General features: G+C 39.5%; 3 protein-coding genes across 3 annotated transcripts; 1 reads left to right on the plus strand and 2 right to left on the minus strand.

The window, feature by feature from the left end:
• Positions 1-1,953: 1,953 nt before the first annotated feature.
• Positions 1,954-2,283, plus strand: LOC116803681. The gene has a single exon (XM_032727891.1). It carries the CDS (start codon positions 1,954-1,956, stop codon positions 2,281-2,283), a length of 330 nt encoding a protein of 109 aa, XP_032583782.1.
• Positions 2,284-3,796: 1,513 nt separating this feature from the next.
• On the minus strand, positions 3,797-7,688 carry LOC6572596 (ATP-dependent DNA helicase 2 subunit 1). Its single transcript, XM_001998667.4, has 3 exons — positions 7,471-7,688; positions 6,884-7,418; positions 3,797-5,606 (listed from the first exon to the last, which is right to left on the minus strand). The coding sequence occupies exons 1-3, from the start codon at positions 7,588-7,590 to the stop codon at positions 4,381-4,383; spliced, it is 1,881 nt and encodes a 626-aa protein (XP_001998703.2). The 5' UTR covers positions 7,591-7,688; the 3' UTR covers positions 3,797-4,380.
• A 310-nt stretch (positions 7,689-7,998) lies between these two features.
• LOC6572595 (calphotin) lies at positions 7,999-9,011 on the minus strand. Its single transcript, XM_001998666.4, has 2 exons — positions 8,813-9,011; positions 7,999-8,754 (listed from the first exon to the last, which is right to left on the minus strand). Exons 1-2 carry the CDS (start codon positions 8,907-8,909, stop codon positions 8,054-8,056), a joined length of 798 nt encoding a protein of 265 aa, XP_001998702.1. The 5' UTR covers positions 8,910-9,011; the 3' UTR covers positions 7,999-8,053.
• Between the last annotated feature and the right edge of the window lie 16,741 nt (positions 9,012-25,752).

A 25,752-nucleotide genomic window follows, 5' to 3' on the forward strand; every position in this document is an offset into this window, starting at 1 on the left:
GTTAAATTTTAAGTATTTGCATTTGGTGTAATTTCAATTGGATTTTATTTAAATTTCCAGCTGCCATCAAGTAGACATATAAATCATCTGAGCGCCGATAAGTAGGCAACACATTTGTCTGCTACCTCGAGACGCGTTTTAAGCTGAGCTGTAAGCTCTTATGCTGCTGTGCGCCTAAGACGCGTCTAATCTGAGCCGTCTATAGACGGCTTACGTATTTGTATGCATATGTGTATTTGAATGGCATATTTAAGCTGAAAATGAATTTCATCTGAAGTGTTCGTAATCGAAAAGCAGCTCAAAAAGGATTTTTATTTATGTCAAGCAGATATTTGAAAGGAGCAGAGTCAAAAGACACTTTCAGAAATTTAAGGCCAGTTAGTTAACTAAATACTTGAGAATGTTCCCCTGCAGTCCAGTTGTTTGCTATTTACTGACCAATTTACACAGACTCTCTCTCCCGCTCTCTCTCTCTCTCGCACACACACTCTGTGCTCTGCAGGGTGCTTGAGACATGTTTTGTTGTCACTTTTGTTTGTCTGTTGACTCAGCTGACTCGAATGCCTGCTGCCTGTTTTGAGGTGATATTCAATTTATGTCCACAGACACATTTATAACGCATACGCCACGGGGTACCAGGGCAAGCAAGTTGATTAAATTTCAACTTTCCACAATTTTGTGGATACACTTTGTCCACACTCTGCACAAATACCCTTGACAAATATTTTAGTCTTTTGTTGCAGCTACAGAAACACGCACAAGTGCATCCACACACACACACACATACACATGCACACATTAAATTACTATTGTCTGCTTGCCTCGGGCAGCTGCATGGCGTTTTACCTATGCTGTGCTGTGTCTGTTCAATTGACAAAGTCGCACAATCGCCGAGCTGCTGCAGGGTAATTGTAATTAATTGACACAAAATTATTATCTGAGGCAAGTCCATGGCGTAGGCCCTCGGCATGTGCATGTTTTGGTTATACTCATTGAAATTAATGCCGGGCCAAATTCGAAAGATAAATAAGATGATGATTAATGGAACCGAGCACTGAGCCAGCTCGGTTCGCCTTTAATTAGAGTCTTTAGCCAGTAAAGTGAGCCAATTAAAATTCTGTTTCTCTACGCTGCACAGTGAAGACTCTCAGCTAGCACTCAATGGGATAAGTTGGCCTATTGATGGCTAATTATATTTATTGACTGCCTGTATAATTGAATTATCATTAGTTAAACATTTTGCATTTCATCGCAGCTCTCTTTCTTTCTCTCTCTATCTCTTCTCTTTAATGTATGAGTAAAACGGAAATGAATTTCAGCGCTACTTCCGCTTGACCCATTTGATACACACACACACACACACCCGTTTATAAATATATATTTATATTAATGATAGTGTTGTGTGTTTAGCGGTCATTGTGTTTGTCTCTTGCATTTATTTACTAAAATTAAAGCCAAGTGTGGCTTAATGTGGCAAGACGGCTGAAGCTGTCGTTAAATAATTGGCAAATAAATATAAAAACCTAAAACAGTTTACATTAAGGTGATTCGTATGTTGATGGACAGGAAAAAATCTTTAAGCAATATATAAGAATTTATTCTGAAATCAAAGCTAACTGCAATCGTTTACATATTTGTATCAAATTATATGAAATTAAAACTAAATTAAATTGAAGCACAATTATCGTAGGCTTTTTTCAATGTCTTTAAACAAAGTTTCCAATTAAAAATCGTCGGATTTAACTTTTCGTTAGCTTTCAGATGAATTGAGACCAGAATTTGCAGCTGCCTTAAGCCTCATGTCAAATTCGAATACTCCCAGCAATCTCAGCAAACATTGTGTTTTGTTTAGTTTGTTAATCATGTAACAGTTTTTTTTTAAATGTATTTTGCACAACATTTAATTTCTAACGTATCCAATCAAGAATAAAACAGAGAATTATGCAGAAGAGGATGGGGGACCAGAGGCAACGTAATTTGAAGGAGCTTGTCCACACGATGCTGTTCATGCTAAGTCGGCAGGAGTTCCACGCGCACCAGATCAGATCTGAGAAGCAGCGGCTCATCAAATCGATTCACAAGTCGGCACCTGATGACCGCAAAGTCGAGCACCTGAAGCTCATACGGGAGTACCAACTGTTATTGGCCGAGAGTACGTGGTATCTGAAAAAGCAACAGAAGAAGCTCAAGAGGTATCTAGATGTGAACCCCCATCTGAACGGATTGGAGCTGTACCAGCAAGCTGTTAATGCCCTCAAGGATATGCGTATCCCAGCCAAGTAACTGTAAAAAAAAGAAGTGTCATCTGTTTTTTGTAGTATGCCCGGAATGGACCAAATTTTGTTAAAGTTGAATTTGTAGTAAGCCGGAGTGGGACATCGTAATAAAGATAGTTTGAAACGCCGTAATATCGATAGATAATTTATACGATTTTCAATATGCCAGGAAAGGGGAAAGATCAGGCGCAGATTGTCTTGCTATAGATATAGATTAATGATCTTCGTAATTTATTCGACAAACTATCTGTGCAGCCAATGCTACCTTTGCCCTTTTGTTTACAGGGTATCGGCCAACCGCTTGGCAAAGTAATTTCGACTTAGCCACAAGTTACGCTGGCCAGCAAAGAAAAGTGGCAGCAGTACGTAAAAGCTGAAGAAAGAAAGTTTCGAACAAGCCGCGGCGCCGCAGAAATTAAAATAAAGTGCCAAGAAAGTAAAAGGCGGGCCACATTCGTGTTGGCCATCTTGAAGTTGGCCAGCAGCAAAGCCAAAGCTCGGCCAACTCGCAACTTCCGTTCTTCGGTGCAACTTTTACCTCTTTACGGTTTCACTCTTTCACTGTTTGCAAGTGCGTAAATGGGTCTTTGCTCTCGCCCACCTGCCACGCCTCGTTTTGCACACTCGCTCCCTCTGCACTTTTCATAATTTTTTAACTCATTTTGCACTCGAGGAACACAACAACTGACGCGAACGCTACAGCATTTCGCCTTTTGACGCTTGTTCCTCGAATCGGACAAAGGCGAGTGCAAAGTTCTGCCCGGCCCAAAAGTCGCCCAAAAGTTGCGAGCTCCTTCATACGCCATAAGGACATTTGCTGCTATTCGGGTTAAGAGTCGAATTATGCAATTTACGCTGACTGCAGAAATAAACCATGTCCGGCAACCGCGAAAACGAACCTACGGCTTTACGTTAAGTGGATTACGAAAGTTAAGAAACACAGCCTGAGCTGAGCTAGCCACAAAGCCTTTTATGCATTCGCTGTACACAGTTCATTATTTAAGGCACAAACACTAATATTATTATGCCATGTCATACCTTATATACATACATACATATATAGAGTGCAGCCATTTGCATTGGTTCTTTGAAGAGATCGTTCGATTCCTGCTTGAGTTGATTGTGTATGTATTGGTGTGTCTGCATGGGTTTTGCTCGCTCAATACATGGCTGGGGTACGTGAATTTAGTGTGGAGACCGTTCACGCTCACGAACGTCAATCGGATCTATCCCTGAGCGATGCTCACTAAGAGACGTCACACGAATAGTCCAACTCAACTCCAGACGCTTCGCTTCTCAGAATATGAAAACACCCGAAGACTCTTTCTCAGAGCGGGAGCTCTTTTGATTTTTTTCTGGTAGATTTTTCATACAGAGCGTAAAGAATCAAATGACCAACTGTTATTAATCATAAATATGAATTTGATGCTTAATTACATAATTGAATTTACATTTACTGCTGCAGCCCAAAAAGGTATATAAAAGGCAATGAAATATATATTTTAATAAGATATTAATACTTAATATTCAAATATTTAATTTATTTTTATTATATATATTTAATAAAATATTATTAGGCATATGTATGTCAAATGTATTTGGCATATTCACAAATATAAATCTAACCCATGGCAAATGCTTATTTGTTCTATTAACTCTTATAACAATGTATTCACAATTTCCTGTTGCAATATAACAATCTCAACAATCTCATTAACGAATTAAATTTGTTTTAAGTAAATCAAGTTGCAAGCATAGATATTAGGCATATGTATGTCAAATGCATTTGGCTTATTCATAAATATAATTCGGATCTTCGAAAATTCCAACTTGTTCCATTATCTTCTCATGCTCATAACAATGCCTTCACATTTCCTGTTGTAGCTCTACAATTCTATTGAAAGGTATACGAGGTATTAAGGGTATATAATGGCATAACATAACTATTATTAGGCATATATGTATAGGATGTATTTTGCATATACAAAAATATAAAATTGATGCTCAGCAAAACAAACAATGCATTCACATTTCCTGTTGCAGTTTAACAATTCTTAATACTAATACTTAAACACTTCTCACATATCTATTTTACAATTCAGCATCAACAATCGACGCTTAGCGCATTGATGCGTTCGATGAGCACAGCTTTGGTTGCGGTTTTGGGCAGTTTTACGCCGAAATGCTCATCGAGTATGTAGCGCAGCTGCTGGGCGGTGCAGGCGTTCAGTCGCTTGTCCTTGATCAGCAGCTCCACGAAGTCGTAGCTGCACAGCTGCTCCTGCTCAATTTTGGCCACCTTTGGCGCACTGGCCTCGTCGGCGTTGGACTTGGCCGCACGCTTTTTGGCCGGCTCGACTTCGGGCATAAACAACGTCTCGTAGGTGGGCAGCAGCTTCTCGATGCGCTTGTTCTGCATCGCCGGATCGGGCAGCTGGCTGAGACCGTCGTCCTCGGTCTTGAAGTCCAAGGCCAGGGCCAGCAGATTGGACTGCAGCACCTCCAGATTGGGGTCGTTGATAAGATTGGGCTGGTAGTCGACGCTCAGCTTGCGGATCACCTTCTGGAAAAAGTCAACGCCCTCATCCGTTGCCGTGTTAGCCGTGCTGTTCCAGTCGCACATGTCGATGTGCCGTATGTGCTTGGCCTCGGGCAGGTAGACGATCTTGAAGCCATCGCCCGAGAGCAGCGAGCGGTAGTTCTTGTCGTCCGGCTGGGCCGCCTCCACGGGCACCAGCGCCACGTAGCGCGGCACGGACTTGCGCTTGCACATGAACAGACAAACCGCAATCTTCGCGCGCTCCAAGCAGCGCTGCCAGAGCGCGCGGAACAGTCGCTTGGAGCCAATGATCTTCTGATCGTCCGGGTACATAAAGCTGCACGGCTTGCTGTAAGAATTGGTGGGCAGCGTGGAGCGATGCTTGAAGCCCAGCAGCATCATGCCCGGCGGATGCAAGTTGCGCACGCGATTCAGCTGCTCCGTGGTCACACGCAGCTTCTCCTCGCCTATCTTACACTCGTACCAGCCGCCCGTCATCTTGATCTGGTACTCGTGCGTTATCTCCTGCGTCTGCCCGTCCTGCTGCCGCACCATAATCTGCCGCCGCTTGCGCACGACGCTGTTGTCGCGCCGCATGATGTGCACCTTCTGCGGATAGGCGCGCCGCTGGAAGTAATTGTAGTACTGCACCGATATATCTAGATTGGGGCCCAGCGAGAGCGTAAAGTGACCCAGACAGCGGCGCAGAAAGTCTTGCCTCAGTTTGCGATCCTCCAGAATCTCGCGCTGCAGCTGCGCGTCCGGCACGCGAAACGCGTCTATTTCGATGGCTAAAAGAGATTTAAGAAATGTTAACATTTATGGATTTGCAACCCTCCCACTAACTCTGACCACACTCAATTACAGGTTCTGCATTATCTACATTATCTACTTTTCGCTTAACAACAGTCATTTGAATTTCGACTCAACACTTTTCCATCCCTCATAGAGAATCGTACACAATAAAAAGTATTTTTTGATGTTTGCCAATTTGTATATAGCATAAATTCAATGAAATTTTGTAGCTGGATCCCCTTAAGCTATGAGTCAGATATCATGGGATGCAGCTAACAATTGTCGTTTGTTGTTGTTGTTGGTGCACAGATACTTCCGTCTCTTCCTTGTTCTTGTTCGTCTGCTCATTCAACACTCCATTCGCCATTTAGTTATCTGTCCATTCATCCATGTCATTCAATCCATGTCTTTATTTGCTGTTCCTTCCATCCGTAGGCGTCGCCATATAGGACAGCATCTGTCCATCTCTACCTCCTACCTACATACCTATAATATCTGTAAACCATTTCTGAAGTCTTTGCTCATCGGCGAGACATACTCTGTCCGTATAAATTATCTGTCGATCGGTCCGCCCCACGAGACGTACCCTTATTAGTTCTTCAATCTGCCAACCGTCGCTCCATCTAAGATGCTAAGTTCTTGATTATCCATTCTTACATATTTCTTACAGACACTCAGAGAAAAACCTCAGAGAGCAACCGATTGCATCGTTCGGACAGATCGAATTTCCTCGAACGCTCGATTGGGTTAACCATGGTATATATGCTAAGGTTGTACTCGCTATACACATGCATTGCGCACGTGAAGAGAGTGTGGGCATGGGAACGTGCGAGTGAAGACCGTTTGCAATGAGTCTTTGATCTATAACTCATTTACAATCGTATCTCTCCCTAAACGAGGTTCTCAAAATGAATAGAACCGAAGACCCTTGCTCAGAGCGATAGCGAGTAAGTAGAATTCGCGAATAGAGCGTAAAGAATACAACGGTCAACTGTTAGTTGCAAATGATTATCTATCAACAAATTCACATCCATTCCTCTCTCTCTGCCTCTACCTATTATTAGCTGTAGTACCAGCTCTGAGCTCCTTAAGCATAAATAGTAGTTTTGTGAGCAAATTCAAAAGCGCAACCCAATAGTACTTCAGTTGGATGCGGGTGAAACAGTTGCTCTGTTTGCTCTGCGACATCTTGAAACCTTTCTGGCTACAGCTGCACGCCAGCAAGGGGAACAAATGTCGCATGTGGAGCGAGTCTTATGTGCTTACGACTTACCTCGCGACAGCGTTATGAACTCCTTGTAGAAGGGCTCGTAGTCAAAGTCATCGATCATGGGAATCACCTGGAACTCGAACTCTTTGCCCTCCAGATCACTGGCCTTTTGCAGTGCCGTTTGAAACTCTGGGCTGGACGGTGGGTGCGGCTCTTCCACGTCCGTGATGTACACGATCTTGGCATTGTTCAGTTTCTTTCCGCACTTCTCCAGCATCTCGATGCACAGACGGATCATCTGCGCAAAGCTGCCCCGTCCGTCTGGCTCGGCCAGGCCGTACTCCTTGGGGAACAGCTCCTCGGCGTTCTGCATAAAGTCCATGAAGTGCTCCACTATGGCCTTTGTCAGCTGGCGCAGCGGCAGGAAGATGGCGCAATTCGCCGATACCGTTATGTTCTCCAGGCACTGCACCTCCTGCGGCGGCGGGCTGTGCTTGGTGTTGGCAAAGACGAGGCCCATTAGGTCCTTGCCGTTCACCAGCATGCCGGAGATGAAAGCACCGCGTATTAGCCTAAGTGCGTCCATGAAGCGCTCTGTCTATAAAGTTTATGTTTAACATACAAATTTCTTTCACTGTATTCCCGTTTACCTCCAGATTCGCGTCTACCACGAAAAGTATGGCTTCCCGCCCATGGAAATCGCGCTTCATTGCAATCTCATCCTCGGAGTCGGTTAGCTCCACATCGCGTTCGGGGTCCCAAGTGCTCATGCTGAATTTCAATTTGTTCTTCAACTGCAATCGCGCGAATTTCACAACGAAAACAATGAAAAGACGCCGGCGGCAAATACTGTGTGACCGTTTAGCAGCTGTATAAAATAAAGCACTGTTAAAAGATTTGCAAATGGTGCCATTTGAGTAACATTAAAATTATCAATAGAAAGCGCTATGAACGCATTTCGGTATTTAGCGCCATCTAGATGTAAAACTCGTTTCACACTGTTATTGTTAACAGCACTTTAACAGTGGTGCGTCATGTGAAGTTAGCTGCGCGCCAAATTGCGCGTAGCCGTTAGGTTGGCTGCGATTTGAGCACACGTGAATTTTACAGTGGCGGGAAGTTTGAATTCATTAATTTGCATTTTATACTTAACGAAGTTTTTAATACATGCTGGGAACTTATTTTCCTCTACGTACTTTATTTATTAGGACACCGCATTTACATATTTCAAATTTATCTGCTTATAAGGCAGTAGAGAACCACTAGCATTAGTAGACCATATGACACATTCACTGAACTAGCTGCAGACTTCTGCTTCTTCACGGTTTTGGAAAGCAGAAACACTTGAGCTGGGGCTTGCTGAACTGGCTGTGCAGGCTGCGCTATGGGAGCAGTTGCATAAGCAAAAGTTAAAGAAGATTGCGGATTTGTAGCTGCCGCAGCAGAGGGCGCAGGAGCAGGAGCCGCAGCAGGAGCAGGAGCAGCTGGCACTGAAACTGGATCTGGGTTAGGATGACCCAGAGTGGTAACGGTAAGAGTTCCATTTAAATGGGTGGCATTATCAACGGGAACGGCGGCTGCCACCACATGGGTAGCCACTGGCGCCGGGGCAGGAATCACTGGATAAACGGATGCAGCTGGGGCTTGGGCAACGGGTAGCACGTGCACAGGTGCCGGCATCGCAGGCGGGGGTGCAGCTGCTGCCGGGCGCTGTGGACAGACCAGGTGAACCGTTTCAATGTAGTGCCCGGGATGACCAGAAACAGGCTCCCTGATCGTCTGCCTGTAGCAGCCATTGGCATCGGGCACACCGTTCTCCACCACCTGGGCGACGGGTGCAGCGGCAGGAGCAGCTGTTTTCGATGAGCCCGGTGCCTTGGCCACCGCATGGCCAATGGCAGCGCCCGCCAAGGCGCCACCCAGCAGACCCATGCCTGGCAGGAGAGAGGGATCTTTAGCTATGAATTGAGGGAGAGATCGACCATTCCTTACCAAAGGCGCGCTTCCGTCCGCGCAATGGATGCGCCTGGCTGCCCCCGAGGAGCAGCACTCCCAGCAATAAAACCTTGGTTAGCTGAGCTCTGAACATCTTAAAACTCTTTCATTCGCTTCGCACACGGCAGTTGGTTAAGTTCTGAGTTGAGATCGCGCTGAGTCAACTGCGAGAAGTCGGAATTTTGTTTTCGACTCGATCAAATATTTGCACAGTTGTTTTCTTTAGCATCACGAAAATGTGACTTAATTTTAGATGCCACGCCTCGACTGCACGCTCATTACCTTTGCGACTGAGATCGAAGCAGAACGTAAATATATCAACATTTTAGACCGGGAAATTTTTCACCATTCTTCACGCTCATAGTAAAACACTTTAGACTGGTTTAGATTTGGTTTGAACTTATAAAAATATCAATAAGAGAAACCAAAAGCTAGCCAGAGAAAATAGTTGATATTCAAAGTTAGGGAACTATAAAGAGCAGTTAAATCTATTCAAAGCTCGAGATTACTCAATTTATAATTTGTTTATAATTTCCTTCTATCTGCGAGGGAAGCCTACAGTGATTCAGTTAACTCTGAAATTGGGAAATATATGTGATTTTATATTAAAGCCTAGATATACCCTATATACATAGCTGGTCATAGGTTAGACGCATCCATTTTATCTTTTCCTATTAACCGAATTATTTAAGTTCAGAGTTTCTCTTTTATATATATCTATAGCATCTGACTACATTATCAATAAAGTACTATTATTACTACTATTACTGTTATACCTACTACTATTACTACTATTACAACTACTACTATTTCAGTTACTACTATTACAACTATTACTATTTCAGTTACTACTATTACATCTACTACTATTTCAGTTACTACTATTACAACTAAAACTATTTCAGTTACTACTATTACTACCACTAATATTACTATTACAACTATTACTACTACTATTTCTATTACAACTACTACTTTTACTACTAATACTTTTACGACTATATATTACGAGTTCTCTTTATACTACTACTATATATTACAACTACTACTATTTTTACCACTACTATACTACTACTACTATTACTATTTTTACTACTACTATACTACTACTAATATTACTATTTTTACTACTACTATACTACTACTACTATTACTATTACAACTACAACTATTTCTACTACTACTACTACCATTACAACTACTACTACTACTATACTACTACTACTATTACTATTACAACTACAACTATTTCTACTACTACTACTACCATTACAACTACTACTACTACTATTACTACTACTACTACTACAATTACAACTACTACTACTACTATTACTACTACAACTACTACTATTACTACTACTACTACTACAATTACAACTACTACTACTACTATTACTACTACAACTACTACTATTACTACTACTACTATTATTGTTACCACTACTACTTTCACAACTACTATTATTACAACTACTACTATTACTACATTCCTTAAGGCATGCGATCATTTTGGGAATATCGAACTACTTTCACGCCCCAAATTAAGTGTCTTCCAGCTGTACGACTATCGCAAAGTCTTAAGGCGAAAGAAAGGCCAGTGAATGGGGCATGCAAAAGGCCAGATGCATGCTACGTGCAGACATCGCATTTGCGGCAGACGAGCTGAGTTAAGTGTGATTTGAGCCAACCGAAATAACCAAAATGGGGAAAAAACTTTAATTATTTAATGAGAGCAAGTCGCACTGCTGCTGTCCCGCTCGCACCTACTGGCTGCGTCTGGTCAAGTGTTTTTAAAGTAGTCTGTTTTTTTTATTTTTATTTTGGGCATCATGGCTGTCGAGACAGCAGCCGCAGCAGCTGCCACATTGCATATGGCACGTGAGGTATTCCATTTAATTTTGATAATTTTGTGGCCGAAAAAGGGACACGCAAGTCGGCTTGGGTTGAGCCAGAGCCAAGTGCTGCTTGGCTCTGAAATTGGGCTTAAAGCAGCATGGCTTTGACTAATGGGAGTCGGGGCGTTAGAGCGCATAATTCGACTGGCCAAAGGCTAGAGCAAAGTGCCCCATCATCGGGCAGAAGGAAAAGCTCGAGTCATTTGTATCGCGGGATTTGCTGGCGCGCCTTTAATTTGCTTAATAAATATTTGCTCAGCCATCGAGTAGGTGTAGCTGGCCAGGACTCGGGCCGTATCCTGGCTGGGACAATTGTCAATTGCAGAGCGCTTCTCCCAGCTTGCCAGAGGGTTGTGCGCTGCTCTTCAGCTCGCACCGAGCTGTGGGCCATAAATCATTCGTAACGCCGAGCGATGACGACGAAGATGTCAGGCACAGGATGCGGCAGGGGCTGGGGGAGGGGCAAGGGCAACGGGCGCAAGGCGTTGCAGCGTCTTTGCTCTTGATGGACATTCAGGCCTGGCGGCCAAACAGTGTGTCTCACACACCCACACCCACACCCTCACACACACACACACACACACACACACACACACGATAGACACTTGGCTGCCTGCAAGGATAATGACGCGCAAATCGAGCCCCATCAGCAGTCGCTGTCGCTGTCTCTGCTTTGTTTCATGTTGTTGTTGCTGCTGCTGTTGGCTTTGCTTTTAGTTGCCTCGATTATCCTTAATGCGACTCACTTTGTTAGAAACGTCAGTCGGCCTGCAAGCGCCATTATCATCACATTGTGCCTGGCCAAGAACAAGAACAAGAAGCTGACAGAAAGGCCAAAAGCGAACGAAAAAAACAACATCGGAAAATGTTGAAAATGTGCAGACACGCCGGCAGCAACAGCCCCCCCCCACGCCCCCCACGGCCCTACAGCCCCACTCCCATCTGCAGCTCGTCGTACTCCCAGTGAAATGTGTCCAGAAATGCACGAAAATAAAGATAAAACATGACAGGCAGTTCACATTCAGTCATTTATAATAAGCCAAATATGACCGCAACCGCGACCGCATGTGGCTGCGACTCTACTATAGGAATATAGTTAGCTGTCCCACTCTCTCTCTCTCTCTCTCTCTCTCTCTCTCTCTCTCTCTCTCTCTCTCTGTTGTGTATGTCTATCGCTTCAAGTTGACTCACACAGTTAATCAAACGCTCAGCCTCAAGTAAAAGTCTCTCTAGAGTAAATGCTATACGATTTTTTAAGGTTTGCTTTCAATGGCCAAGAACTAACTTAAGTTGACTTGGCTAAGGTGTCTTTGGTTAAAGAGCATTGATTTCATTCATATGATACAGAGGTTATATAAGGCGGTATTCAAGCGAACTTGAAAATTTTGTTGATTCTCTGAATATAGAACTAACTTTTATTTTCCTTAGGCTAAAGCTACGCTTTGAAATATATAAAATATAAGGAATGCATCATTTTAAAACTACGTGACTCTCGGATCTATACAAAAATAAACATATAAAGTATTTGTGATGCGAATCTCATATAAACCAACTATATATTAGCAAATAAGAAATCTTAAAGTTCATTTAGGCATGCTAAGCTGGCATTGATCTACGATTGGCCTACAATGTCGAGCAAACATTGAAACGGTAAATGGGAAATTATCGCACTTATTGCTAAATTTCTCATTCAAATATTAAGAATCCGCATATCCTTATATAAATTATATGGGCTAGTCTTTTAGCTGTGAGAGCTGGTGATAAGCTAGTGCTTTCTTTTCTCATATTCTCTTCTAAGCCAGCAGCTATATTTAAAATTATTATTAGCTTTATGTCTATGTATTAATAATAAATAGAACAGATCTAGTAATTATGCAATACTTATATTAAATTATATATAATTATATACTTATATTGCATTTCTTGTAATATCCCATATGCCATATATAGTTAAAATATTAAAAGTTGTGAAATGAAAATTGAAATCGGTGAAAATATGTAGCCAACATAGCCCAGGAAATTTCATGTTCATATGTTCATATTAAAAGCAACAATTAAAAAATCGCAGCTTTGATCTTAAATATTCTTGTAAAGTTTAATAGGGCCTATTAATTTAGCATAATCCATTCCTGACTATATTTTGGCATATACATTGCTTCTTCAGCTCATCTGCCAGCCTAATTTGCTGCCTGTGTTTATACTGAGGATTCATAATTATTATAGACTCATAATATGTTGCCTTCAGCTACAGCTGTACTCAAGTATGTTTCAACTTTCAGTAGAAACAAGAAATTGATGAGAATTGATATTTTAATAGTTTTGCTTTTGTCATATTCTATGTCGTAGTGTGTTTGCTATAAAAATATATATAATTATATACATGCCATAAATCTTATGTACTCACAATCTTACTGAAGTGTAATATTGAAAACATTTAAAAATCTGTAAGTCGACAGAAATTATACAGAATATATTTATAGTCTCGATTGAAGGTCTGCCCGTATGCAGATGCTAATGATGCACTGCAGAGAGCTCTTTGTAGTAATACATCAGCTGCTGTGTATGTGCGAGAGTTGAGAATTCTAGCAGACAATTTGGCAAGCTGTCAGCGCCACTCACTGCCAGGGGGCGGGGCACATAGAGGCAGGGAGAGGGGCGTGGCTGCACTGGGATAGAACAGAGCACAGACGACGGCGGGAGAGAAGGCGCAGCTAATGACTGTCTACAAGCGCTGGCAAGCAAAGACATCAATCAAATTGAATTGAATCAACCCCGCACAGCGAGCGGGGGGAGTGCTGGGTGAGCAGGAGTCATTCGGTGTCATTCGGCTGCTGCTGCTGTTGCTGCTGCTGCTGCTGCTTAAGCAAATAAACAAAACTTATAAACTCATTCAAATCATATTTAAAAATCATCGAGCAGCAGGCGCAACAGCTGGCCCATTCATGAATTATTTGTTTACAGCTTATCAAACGTGACCAAAATGGACAAAAAGTTAATAATAAAAAACAGAAGGTGTGAGAGAAGCGCAAAGTGGCAAAGGGCGTGCCAGCTGGCCGACAAGGGCGCCGGACAACAGCTGGCCGAGGGCTCCGAGCCAGTGTGAAAAATCAGCAAAAACTGTGATAGCTGTGAACGCATTCGTGCCAGCCACTAGCTACGCTTTGAATACCACTGAGTGTCGACTTATGAGGACGAAGAGAGGAAAAAAAACTAGGCCCTCTCTGGCCACAGCACCAGCCCCAGCTCCAGCCACTGCTCCAACTCAAGGCTGTTATTATCTTTTGCCTGACCACAAGACGTGTCAACGCAACGTTGCGTATACGCGACGTTGGCCCCAGCTGCACAACAGACACACACATGCATGCACACACACACACACACTCACACTCTCACATATTTAATCATACATCTAGACCACATATAAATCATGGGCTAGAAAAAGTTTTCGGCGCTGCTGCGGACAGCGCCTCGCATAAGTTGACTTGCATCCACAAAATATTTTGGCCATCTTTTTGGCAAGCGGCTTACAAATTTCATCGTAATATATTCCAAGCGGCTTATTGACCAGGCATAACCCGTAGGTAAGTAAGCACTCAAAACCAGCCACGCCCACTCGCCCAGCGAACACCCTAGAATGGGCTAGAATGGGTTGCGGTCAGGTTGTTGTCTGAGTCTGGCAGCGTCTTCGCTTAGTTGTGGTTATCAGAGCATTTGTTGTGGGCTTAAAGCGATAGATTTCCAGCCCGAGCAACAAATGACACTGGCTGACAGCTTATGCAGGACACAGTTTATGGCAAATAGTTGGAAATTTTATGAGGTAAACAAAGACAGAGAGAGAAAGAGAGAGAGAGAGAGAGAGAACAGCATTTGTCTATTAGACATAATAGTTTTCAAAGTTGTGATAATATTTAAAATCTTAAGTAATCAAGAGATAGCCTGATTATAAATTATTTAAAATTATTGTTATATAATAAAGTCGACTCAACTTTGAGTTACCATTAGATATGATATACATCTATATATTATATATTTATACTTAAACAAAGTGTAATTTTCTATAAATTTGTATCCTTATATGATACAAGTATATTATTAAGACCATTCCATAATTTCAAAAATATAAAACTATAATTCAATATTATAATAAATTATTAATACAATAATATATTAGTACAATAAAATAATATAAAGAATATATAATATTTTAAAATAATTAAAATCAGCTTAGGCTTTATATTTGTTTTGAATAAGATAGTTAGGAAATTTACTTATTTTTTTTTATTATTATTTTTTTTTTATTAATATTATTTTTTAAATATGTTGGTGTCTTGGAAAATTATAATAATATTATGAAATTTTTCTTTATTTATTTTAGTTTTTTTTTTTATTAATTATTTTAATTTTTAGCTTTTGATTATCTAATTATTATTATATATGTTTTATTTATTTATTATTAGCAAATTTATGATATTAAATTAGTGTAATTAATTTAATTAATATTAAATAGGTAATGTATATTTTAAATATTCTAAAAAGTGTTAGTATTTTAATATAAATACATTTTTTAAAAGAAAAGAATAATTTTCTAAATTTGTGTTTGTTATGGAATGTTCATAATAACAGCTCGAAGCCCAAATTGCTTTTATTTTTGCAATATTTTCAAGCCCTAAAGCTTACACTTCACATTTTTTCGTTGTTTAACATAAAAAGTGAATTGATAGATGCAAAAAAAAAGAGCTTTGCATTTAGATTACATTGAATTTCTACTTCATCTACTGCCTTGATGCCATTTTTAATCGAATTTTCTTCAAACATTATTTATTATTAATACACCTCGCCTTTTTGCTGACACGATTAAGAGGCTGCTCAACTGGCATTTGGCAGCCAATGTCATTCTGTATTTAGCACATTGTTGCTAGCTGAGTGTGCCGAGCCAAGGTGACGTAATTATAGATGTACTGCGAGCAGTTGCGAGTAGCGCCGGCTAAACAGCCAGCCCACAAAAGTGCACTGCGTGCCACAGACCCTTGCAACCCTTGCAGTTAGGCATGGCAAAAAGCGGAGTTTAGGGTGCAAATTGTATTGGAGGTGAGACATAGGGGAACTGCGAGCTGCGAACTCAAAACTGTGAAGTGCACAAAGGGTTGACAACGCCATGCGGAACACAGTGGGCGTCGACCAGACGCTCAGTACATGCCATGTCTAAATGTGTGTGTGAGTGTGAGTGAGTGTGTGAGTGTTGGTAAGTGTTTTGGCCAGCTCAAGACTTGGTTCGCATCTTTTTGGCGCTGCTTATCTTTAAATCTTGCAGCTAGCAAGACGCTGCGACACATTAGCATAAAATCCGAGTTAAGATAAGTGCAATTTATGCCAAGCGAATGCGTTGCCTTAATGAGTGGAAGCTGCTCTGGGCTACACTTGAGTCCCATCAAACGGGGCAATTAACAATTGCGCTAGTGTAAATCAGTTTTATCTAAATCCCATTTTGAAAAATTGCACACACACACACACACACACACATGCAGATATACAGAGATGGAGATGCCCGCAGATCCTTGGGTAAGGACAACGATGCTTAAAATGCAATTTGTTTGGCGGTCCACAACCTGAAGATGGCAACTTGTTTCTCGGCCTGAGCGTGTCATTAGCATTGATTAATTTGTCGCACGATTTACATGGGAAAACAATCAATCAACGGTATGTCGTCGCTGCCATTGCCATTAGTCAATCTTGAGATGCAGCCCGCCACTTGAACTCGGTGTCAACCCGGGGCCAGACAGCCCATTCAGCTAGACATTCCATGCCATTCCATGTCATTCCATTCCGACCAACCGACCATTCATCCATCTCATTTCAGTCAGCTTCAATCGCAATCTTCTAGCATGCTGCACATCATTAACGGCTCCGCCGGGGAGTGGCCATGGCTCCAGCTCCTCCCACTCGGCCCCAAACTTCCTAAATTCGAGCTCTCATCACAGGCAAATTGTTATGAACCTAGTTGTCCACTCGTCCACTCGTCCACTCGTCCACTTGCCCAGTTTGGCTTTAATGAATTGTTGCGCTGCCAAGCAAAGTTTTTGGCCTGAATGTAATTAAAGTCAGTCTGCGGCTGTTTTCTATGCTGTTGTCTATGGCGAGCCAAAGTGCACAGAGACGGCGATAATGCGAGCTCAAATGGGATGAGCTTCAGCAAAGTCTTCTAACTGCTGCGCAAATCACATGGCAATCAGTGCTTTGTATAGGCAAAGAGATGCAAAAAGTCAAATTAAAGTGAAAATTGTTAAAGCTCAGATTAATTAAATTTTAGATTAATCAGGGAATGAGCTATAGCTTGAATCAAACTAGCTGCATATCAAATAAATTAACTGATTCATAGTAATTCTTAAATATTTCTAAGATTTTAAGTTCAATTAATAAGCTAGATTCTAACTCAATGAAAAGCAAGGAAATTGACTAAAATCGGAAGTCGAAGCTACGACAATCTGCGGTAAATTTAAAGTCTTAAAATCTAAAAATAAAATTATCTGAAAAAAATTAACTAGAAAGTCTTAAAATTTTAAAAAGTCATATAAGTACAGCTTTGCTGTTATGCTATCAAATATATAATTTCTTGTAAAGCTAATTTAGTTATTACATTTTTAACATTCAATAAAGGCTGAGCTAATATCTTTTAATACTGGTTTTCTCATAAAAAAAAATTCTTAAAAATTATTATAACTAAAATTAGATAATTTATATAATATAATGTAAATATCTTAATTATATAACTTATTCACATCATTTGCTTAAACGGCTTTCTTCTATGCCAGTCAATCCCCCTTTCGGCCGCCTTGTTTTTTGTTATATACAGCGAGATCATCTCTGTCCAATGCTGAGGCATAATTAAGCTGCATCAATGTCGTGTTAAGTAGCCAGCAAACTAATGATAGCCGCATTTACAACAAAGGCCAATTGTTGCTGTTGGGGCTGAGCAGCCAGAGGGGGACACAGGAGGGCAGCCGGCAGCAGGCAGCAGGAGCAACGCAACACAAACAAAAGCGCGGGGACTTTAATTTTTATGCGTGAAAACACATAGCAACAATGCCCATGAACCGGGCTAAAAAAAAAAAAAAAAAAAAAAAACAGAGAAAACAACAGAAGCAGAGACAATGCGAGGCACACTTAAAATGCGAGACATTCATTTTTCTACAAGTGAACAAACATGGAGCAGAACATTTGAGAGCGAGAGGGAGAGGGGGAGAAAGGCAGGGGGCAATGGCACACAGGACACGTGGACCGTGGCTCGACCTTTTTTGGACGGAGGAAATTCAATTAGCCAGGATCTGGGTAGGTGGAAGAACTGGACGGACGGACGTTTGCTTAGGTAATGTTTCAATTAATTCGTTTGGCTGCTGGGGTTAGCTGCTAATGATGCCCGGGACTAGGATGATGTATCTATTCCGGCTAGATAGCAGAGCGAAGCAGAGAGAGAGAGGGTGAGAGAGAGGGCACTTCTCGCATTCTCCAGCCATAAACAAATCAAATCGATTGGCCACAATTAATAACACCAATTCTGTGCGACTGCATTTCATTATTTGTTATATGATTCAAAGATATTTATTTGATAAACGCCGACGTCGCCAGACGCCAAAAATCTCATCGCTTTAAGTGGGGCTCATTTTGGCGTACACACACAAAAAAATAAAAAAAAAGGAGAGAGAAAGGGCAACACCAGGGGCACAAAGGGGTTGGGCGCAGCCAAAAAGAAAAAAAAAAAGGGACTGCTACCGGGTAACATATCAAAACGCCGCAAATGGGCAACAACAACAACAGCCACAAAACGATATGAAATGAAATCATATAAGACAAAAAAAAAATCTACAGAAGCAGAAGAGGGAGAAGGGCAGGAGACGGAGAGTGCCAAAAAAAAGGCAAACATGCGACGTCGTCTAAAGGATTTGCCAACGCAGACAAACGCTGCAAAGACAAAGTATCTGTGGCATAAAAAAAAAAGTATCTGAAGAGTTGCCCGGCACAGGCAGAGCCGATGCCAGGAGATATGCTGTGTGTCTGAGTGTGTGTTGGGGAATTTGTTGAAAAAATAAAAAATGAAAACAAAAATCAGCCAAGAAAAAGTGAAATAAATGCAAGCCGCGGCAAAAGTCAGAGAATTGCGTATTCGGTAGCTGGCCGAAAATTCTTGCAATATAAATTATATAAAAGATATCGGCAAAGAGCAGATGAACTGCTGAATTTCACAAATTATTATTTAGTCCTACATATATATTTACATTGTAATATTTTTTATAACTCTAATTAACTACTAGATAGATTTTAATTTTATATGAGCTCTAATATGATAATAAATAAATAAATAATATTAAACATAAATTTAAAATTATATTTCTATCAAGTTTTAAGAAAATCTAAACATTTAAGACGAGACTTTAAAATTTAAAATATATATTGAAAATGTTGTTATGTTATAATATCGTTAATTTAATTTTTTTCTGTTGTGTTATTGTTTTGCTTTACATTCTTATAAGTACCAAGCCATACCAATTGATCTTAGAGTATGCATAAAAAAATTTTACAAATCAACTTTTCATGTCTACATTGACAATTTAAATAGTTGAGTTGACTGAATAACATAAAAATTTGATAAATTAGTGTATAAGTAAGATGTTTCATACAGTTTTTAAATTTTATACGTACATAATAATAAAGTTTTCAAATTACATGTTTTGCGGATTAATTATTTTTAACTAAAAATGCATATAAACAGAAAAATTGACTATTAGTAAATACTTCTGTTTTTGCTAAATGGTAGTAGGATACTAATCTGTTCATATTTAATAAAAAATAAATAATAAAAATAAAAAATAAATAAAATAAAAAAATAGTCTATATATGTATATGATTAAATATAAATAAATTGTTCTTCATGATTTTCGGTATGCAAATCAGTAAACATTAACTGAAGAAAATAAAGAAATAAAGTAAAATGAAAAATATATCCTATTTATATGAATACAAATCAAAAAATATAAATTTTTTTTTTTTTTTCATATATCCGGTATATAAATCTTGTATATTTTTTGAAGTATTACTAAGGAGAACCCCTTGTATTTGTATCATTAATTATAAAAACTAATCTAATAGAAATCAAATATAAATTTGAAAAGAATCATTTTATTTATATATTTTATTATATTTTATAATTCTCACTTTCTTTATATTGAAAGTTATTAAATATTGTACTAACAATTTTTACATAGTTAAGGACGTTTCATATTTTTGAATTCTGAAATGAGAAAAAAAAAAATATTTGTACTACTAAGTTATTAAATAACATACCAAATATTAAATAATACAGCTCCAGCTATAAATAATACTGCCTCACATATCAAGCCGAACAGTTTAGTCAGGTATGCCCTGCTATCAGTGCAGGGTATTCACAAACTACACAAACATGCTTCACGTGCGTCACCTTCTTGCCACACACACACACACACACACACACATTCGTACACACATGAATTCATTCGAGAAGCGCATCCTCAGCTCAGCTCAGTTCAGCTCAGCCTCCACTCGCTTGCAGTTCGCACTACCACGCGTTAATCCAACATGAGATTATGGAACGCTTGACTTAAAGCATCTGTTAAATTGGCTTAATCTGTGTGTGCGTGCGTGTGTGTGTGCGCGCCCCTCTGACTGTCTGTCTGTTTGCCTTTGTAATATGTATCTCCCGCCGCCACTTTGTAACTGTTGTCATTTTTATTGCCCTGGGAATGTTTTTTGTCCACCATTGTGAGAGACGTACACGCCCCGCCAAGCATTTTTTCTCCTGCCTTCATATGTCTGCCATTGTGTGCGTGTATTTGTTGCTGTCCTGGCTGGGTGTCCTTTGTACTCCGTTAAACAAAAGTTTTGTCGTTGATTTTATTGACCAATTTTTGGATGCGTAAGTTGCTTTTTTCACGAGAGTTTTTGCATGCTGCTCCCGCTTCCTCAGCTCCTGCTGATGCTGCTGCCACTGGGCCTTTGCCAGTTTATTTTGCTGTTCGTTTCTTTTCTTTGGGCTTGCTTTGTTTTCATAAGTTTTTTTATAGCTTCATCTGTGGGATTTAAAGTTTTATTGTGATTTAAACACTTGTTAATCGTGTGTGCATATGTCAATTGCCTGTCGCTGGTTGTGTGTGTGTGTGTGTGAGAGAGAGATTTGCTTCTGTGTTTTTTTCTTTAGCTACTGGATTAAGTTGTCTTCGGGCAAAGCTTATGACTGTCAATTGGCCCCAGGCCTGGAGTTACGGCTTCAAGTTAGCAGTATATTTTGCTGGTAAATAAGTTTTTAACTTAAATTTAATTTAAGCGAAAATAATAATATCAAATTAATATAATTAATTAAATAAAAATTATATAATATATAGAAATAAAAATATATATAAATATTGCTAATAAAATATAATATGAACTTCTTATTTGATCAAAATAATATTTTAAATATTTATATTTCTAAACCGATAGTTAAAAAATAAATAAAATAAAATAAAATAAAAATCTTAATCACAATCTATTTGTTTTAATAAAATATAAAAATGTATTATATACGATTAATAATAGAAATATAACAAAATTATAAAAACTGCTCTATTTTATTTATTAATACTAATAAAAATATTCCTGAAATTTCAGACATTTTTTTGATTATAAATTATATTGAAAATATTAATTTTTCTGAACAAAATTTGTATTAGGATATATAAAAATTATTATAAATTTTAATTTAAATTTTCTTACATTTTAGTATACATACTTATGTGACAGCATGTATACATAATACATAATAATATATACGGTTGGGAACTCTATTTTATATATCAACAAAAGGAATTAATTTCTTTATTCTTAGTCTACTTGCATCATTAGCTGACGCTAAGTGTCTGCGCTGCCGGATTTAGCATATCTGTGCCAAAATTTACATGCAATGCCAGACTCAGCCGAGTTGAGCTGAGTTGAGCTGAGTCGCGTCTGTGAATCCATCGTTTCATTGATAAATTGTCTGCGGAATGACAAACAAGAACAGGAGCTGCATTGATAGGTGGACAGGTAGCAAATGTCAGTTACACACACAAATAATCACTACACTTCAATCGGGCTGCAATGGAGAGAGAGAGAGAGAGGGGGAAAGAGAGAGTCAACAGCTGCCGCAGCGACAGCAGCAGCAAGTGGATGGCCTGCAGAGCGATTGTAATCAAAATGCAACAAATTAAGGAGGCAGCAGAGCGAGCGAGGGAGACAGTAGAGAAAGAGGCAGGGGGAGAGGGAGCAATCGACTCGTACCTTTGGCTTAAAATATTTATTTATGCAATTATTTTGCAAGTAGCTCAAAATAAATAAATGAAATGAAATAAAAGAGCAACGGGCTGAAACTGGATCTGGCTCCGGCTCCGGCTCCGGCACTAGCTCTGACTCTGGCTCTGGCTCCGTTTACGTGGCTTCAATTGACGAGGCAGCGCAGTAAATTAAAATTTAAATTTATGCCATTTGCGGCTGGCCCCAAAAACATGCGCAGGACGCAATTAGGCAACAGGTTGAACTCCAAGCGAAAGGTGCAACACACAGCTACAAAACTGATGTGCCATGTCATCGTCATCGTCATCGTCTATTGTCACTCAAAAGCGAAGAAATATTATTTATTTATTTATGACAGGGCCGCAGGCAGACCCTAAGTGAAACATCAACTGCGTGCACCTGCCAAACAGGTGTGCCAAGTACTTGAACCGCACCCCTCCCACCGCCAGCCCATCTGACCCAATTAGCTGGCGTCTTAGTTGAGTGCTGCCAACAATGTATGCGGCATGAGTTTATGGCTCGTAAATGTCGGATCGCTTTTAATTATATGCGCTGCGTATACGTAATATTTGCTGGCCATCGATTGACCGGAAAACTCATTCGCTCTGCGCCTCATTAGCCCAATAACTGTAACTGTAAAGCTGTAAAGCCACCAAAAATCAGGCAATTGTGGTCGAAGGGCTGGGCAATAAATGGCAATCAGACAATCAGACAAACCCTTTTTGCTTTATGATCTGAAAACAATTTAAGCTTTTATTTGTTTATCCAAAGACAGAGCCAGAGCCACAGACAGAGTCAGAGTCAGAGCCAAAGCAATCAAGCTCCACTTGGGCCACAAATGGTAACAGCTCAGCGCAAGCCCAAGCGAATGCAATGAGCGTATTTCATTGAAGCAGGAGCAACAGTTGCTATTGATGGATCACCAAAAAGCAACGGGGCAACAGCAGCAACAAATGCCAAATGATCTGTGGAAGACGTTGCGTAAAACGAAGACTGCGATAATGATCATACAAAAGCGAAAAACGCGTTAAACTTTGCAACGTCGTCATCAGCAACTGCCCCCTCCCCGCCCAGCATTAGCTACTGCAGCAGCAGCAGCAGTAGCAGCAGCAGCAGCAACAGCAACAGCTACTGCCACAGCAGCAACTGCGACTGACCCAACGACCGGACGTTGTGCTTGCAGTCAAGTGCGATTGCAAATGCACGGAATTCACATTCGAGCCTGCTGCAAGCCCCCGCCAGTCAATGCTGCACTGAAAAAAAAAAAAAAAGTGTTTAAATCGCCATATGCAATACTGAACCGGTAAACAACTTAAATGTGTTTTTGGGTGATCCCATCATAAACAAGCAGTCAATGGCATATATATATCTAATATTCTAGCCAGGAGCAGACATCGCAAATACTCTATAGTAAATATCCATCACACTTAATAGACTTCCCTCACTTAATTTTCTGCTCAATATTCAAAGTATTCCTCATCGCTGGAACGTCTCATCATCCAATATAATAAAAGTTTACTATGTTACATGTTCCATATTCTAAGAGCTATCTAGAAATTATTATTTTTTATATTATAAATTTAATTATTAATAAAGTTTAGTTTTTATAAAGTAAATACAAATATTTCAAAATAGATTTGTTTTTTTTTAATAATATAAAAATTTTTTTTTCTTGAAATTTCATTGAACCTGATTGAACTTTACTTTAAACTCGAATTTTATCTTCAACTCAAAAATATTGTTTATTTTTGGAATTAATTTAATTTTTGTGATGGTTTATGGCCAATAATATTTTAAAACTATATACAAACTTCTGTAAACAATTAAAATATTAATACAAATATTATTAATATTCATAATTTTGCCGAATATTAATTGACATTTCGCATTATGCAGTCGAAATCCACCTAAGTGAGGTTAGCTAACAGAATTAGTTGCATTTAGTTTTTTAACTCAAATTAAAACTAAAAGTTCATTACTAATTTGGAGGAAACATATTATCAACATTTACAATTTTACTTAAGGTTTTTCAGATCTCACATAATAGAGTCGAATCTCTAGTAATCTCTTAATCTCTTAAAGTATAACTTTAAATTGTTTACTAATTTCAAGCAGACATAACTCTCTACTAACAAAGTTCTTTCCATACAACAATTTACATCCGATGCGATAGCCATAGTTGCTTGTGTTTAAAAGGTTGGCAGATTTCACTTACATTCCAGTTTTTCTTCTATTTTTGGTGTTTAATAATTGATCTGATTTCTTATCATCTGCCCAGCCATCTATTTTCACCCACCTTTTCTTGGAGTGTACGAGCCAAAAGGTTGGCCATTAAAGCTGTTTGGTATTGCAGTTGATCGGCTACCGTTGCAACCGCTAAGGCAGCGGCGGCTTCTGCTTCTGCTGCTGCTTCTGTTGCTGTTGCTGATGGCGATGCTGCTGTAGCTGCTGCTGATGGGTCCGTTGATGGTTCTGCTGATGGCCAGTGGCTGTCTGCCTGTCCGTCTGTCTGTCTCTCTGTCTCTCCGACTGGCTCGTCTGATGAGTTTAGTGCCGCTCGCAGTACGATGATTTGTAATTTTTCGCCGTTTGCCAGTTGAGAATCATAATAATCATAATAAAATGCAGCTATACCCATTTTAACACCAAAAATATATACATACATATATGCATGCATCTGTATGTGTTCTCGTCAGAGTCTCTTTCCGCTTGCGCTTGAGTTTTGGGCTATTGAAGTATTGCCGTTGTCATGTTAATTTTGCAGCCAGGCTAACTGGCTAACTGGCTATTGGGCTGGCTGCTGGACTGGCCGGCTGGCTGTCTGGCTGTGTGGCTGTCTGGCAGTTGGCTGTCGCATTAAACTTGGTAATTTGTGTCAAGCATGGACGGTAGCTACTACTGTTTAAGTGCCTGCTGGGCTTCTGGGTGGTTTCGCCTCTTTGATCTCCACTTGGCTAATTAAGTTGAGCTAAACGTGCCTGAAACTCGCCTCTGTCCGCCTGTCCCTCACATGCTAATGGACTTGGCCATTGACTGCGCAGTTCCTTCCATAATGTCTCAGAGCCTATAGGCTTGACTTCTGCTGCCATTACGTATTCCTCATTGCTCGAGTGATGGACACTTCATTTCCTTTACCAAGAAACCCAAATCAATATCTCACTGCAAACGCTCAATTATATTTTAGCAATAGGGCGTTTGGGCGCTAAGCATTGTTGTAACTCTTTGTCCATGTAAAGGAAGCGAATGCCAAAACATGCGTTGCTTTTCCATATAATTTAATAAAAATTTAATTAATAAGTGAATGAATTTTAATGACACATTAAACAATAATAAAAGCTTATTTTTCCTTTGAAATATAAAATAAAGAAGAAAGAAAAGAATTCAAAAAAGACAATTACGAAAAAATGTCATTACTTTTAAATAAATTTATTTAGAAGTATGCATCCTTCTAAAAAAAATAAATAAATAAATAAATAAATTAATATTAGTAGTATATATAAAAATTAGTAAAAATAATTACATCATATTTTACTGATTGAAATTGAAAAAAAAAGAAAAAAAAATGATTTAAACAAATAAAATTCTTTTAAAATATTCAATAAAAAAAATATAATAATAATAAATTCATAGTAGTAGTAATTTTAAATAATTAAATTAAAATATAATCATTTTATATTTTACGGTTGGAACTTAAAATATTGAAAA

This window comes from Drosophila mojavensis, unplaced genomic scaffold (genome assembly GCF_018153725.1).
Source record: "Drosophila mojavensis isolate 15081-1352.22 unplaced genomic scaffold, ASM1815372v1 contig_19, whole genome shotgun sequence".
NCBI lineage: Eukaryota > Metazoa > Arthropoda > Insecta > Diptera > Drosophilidae > Drosophila > Drosophila mojavensis.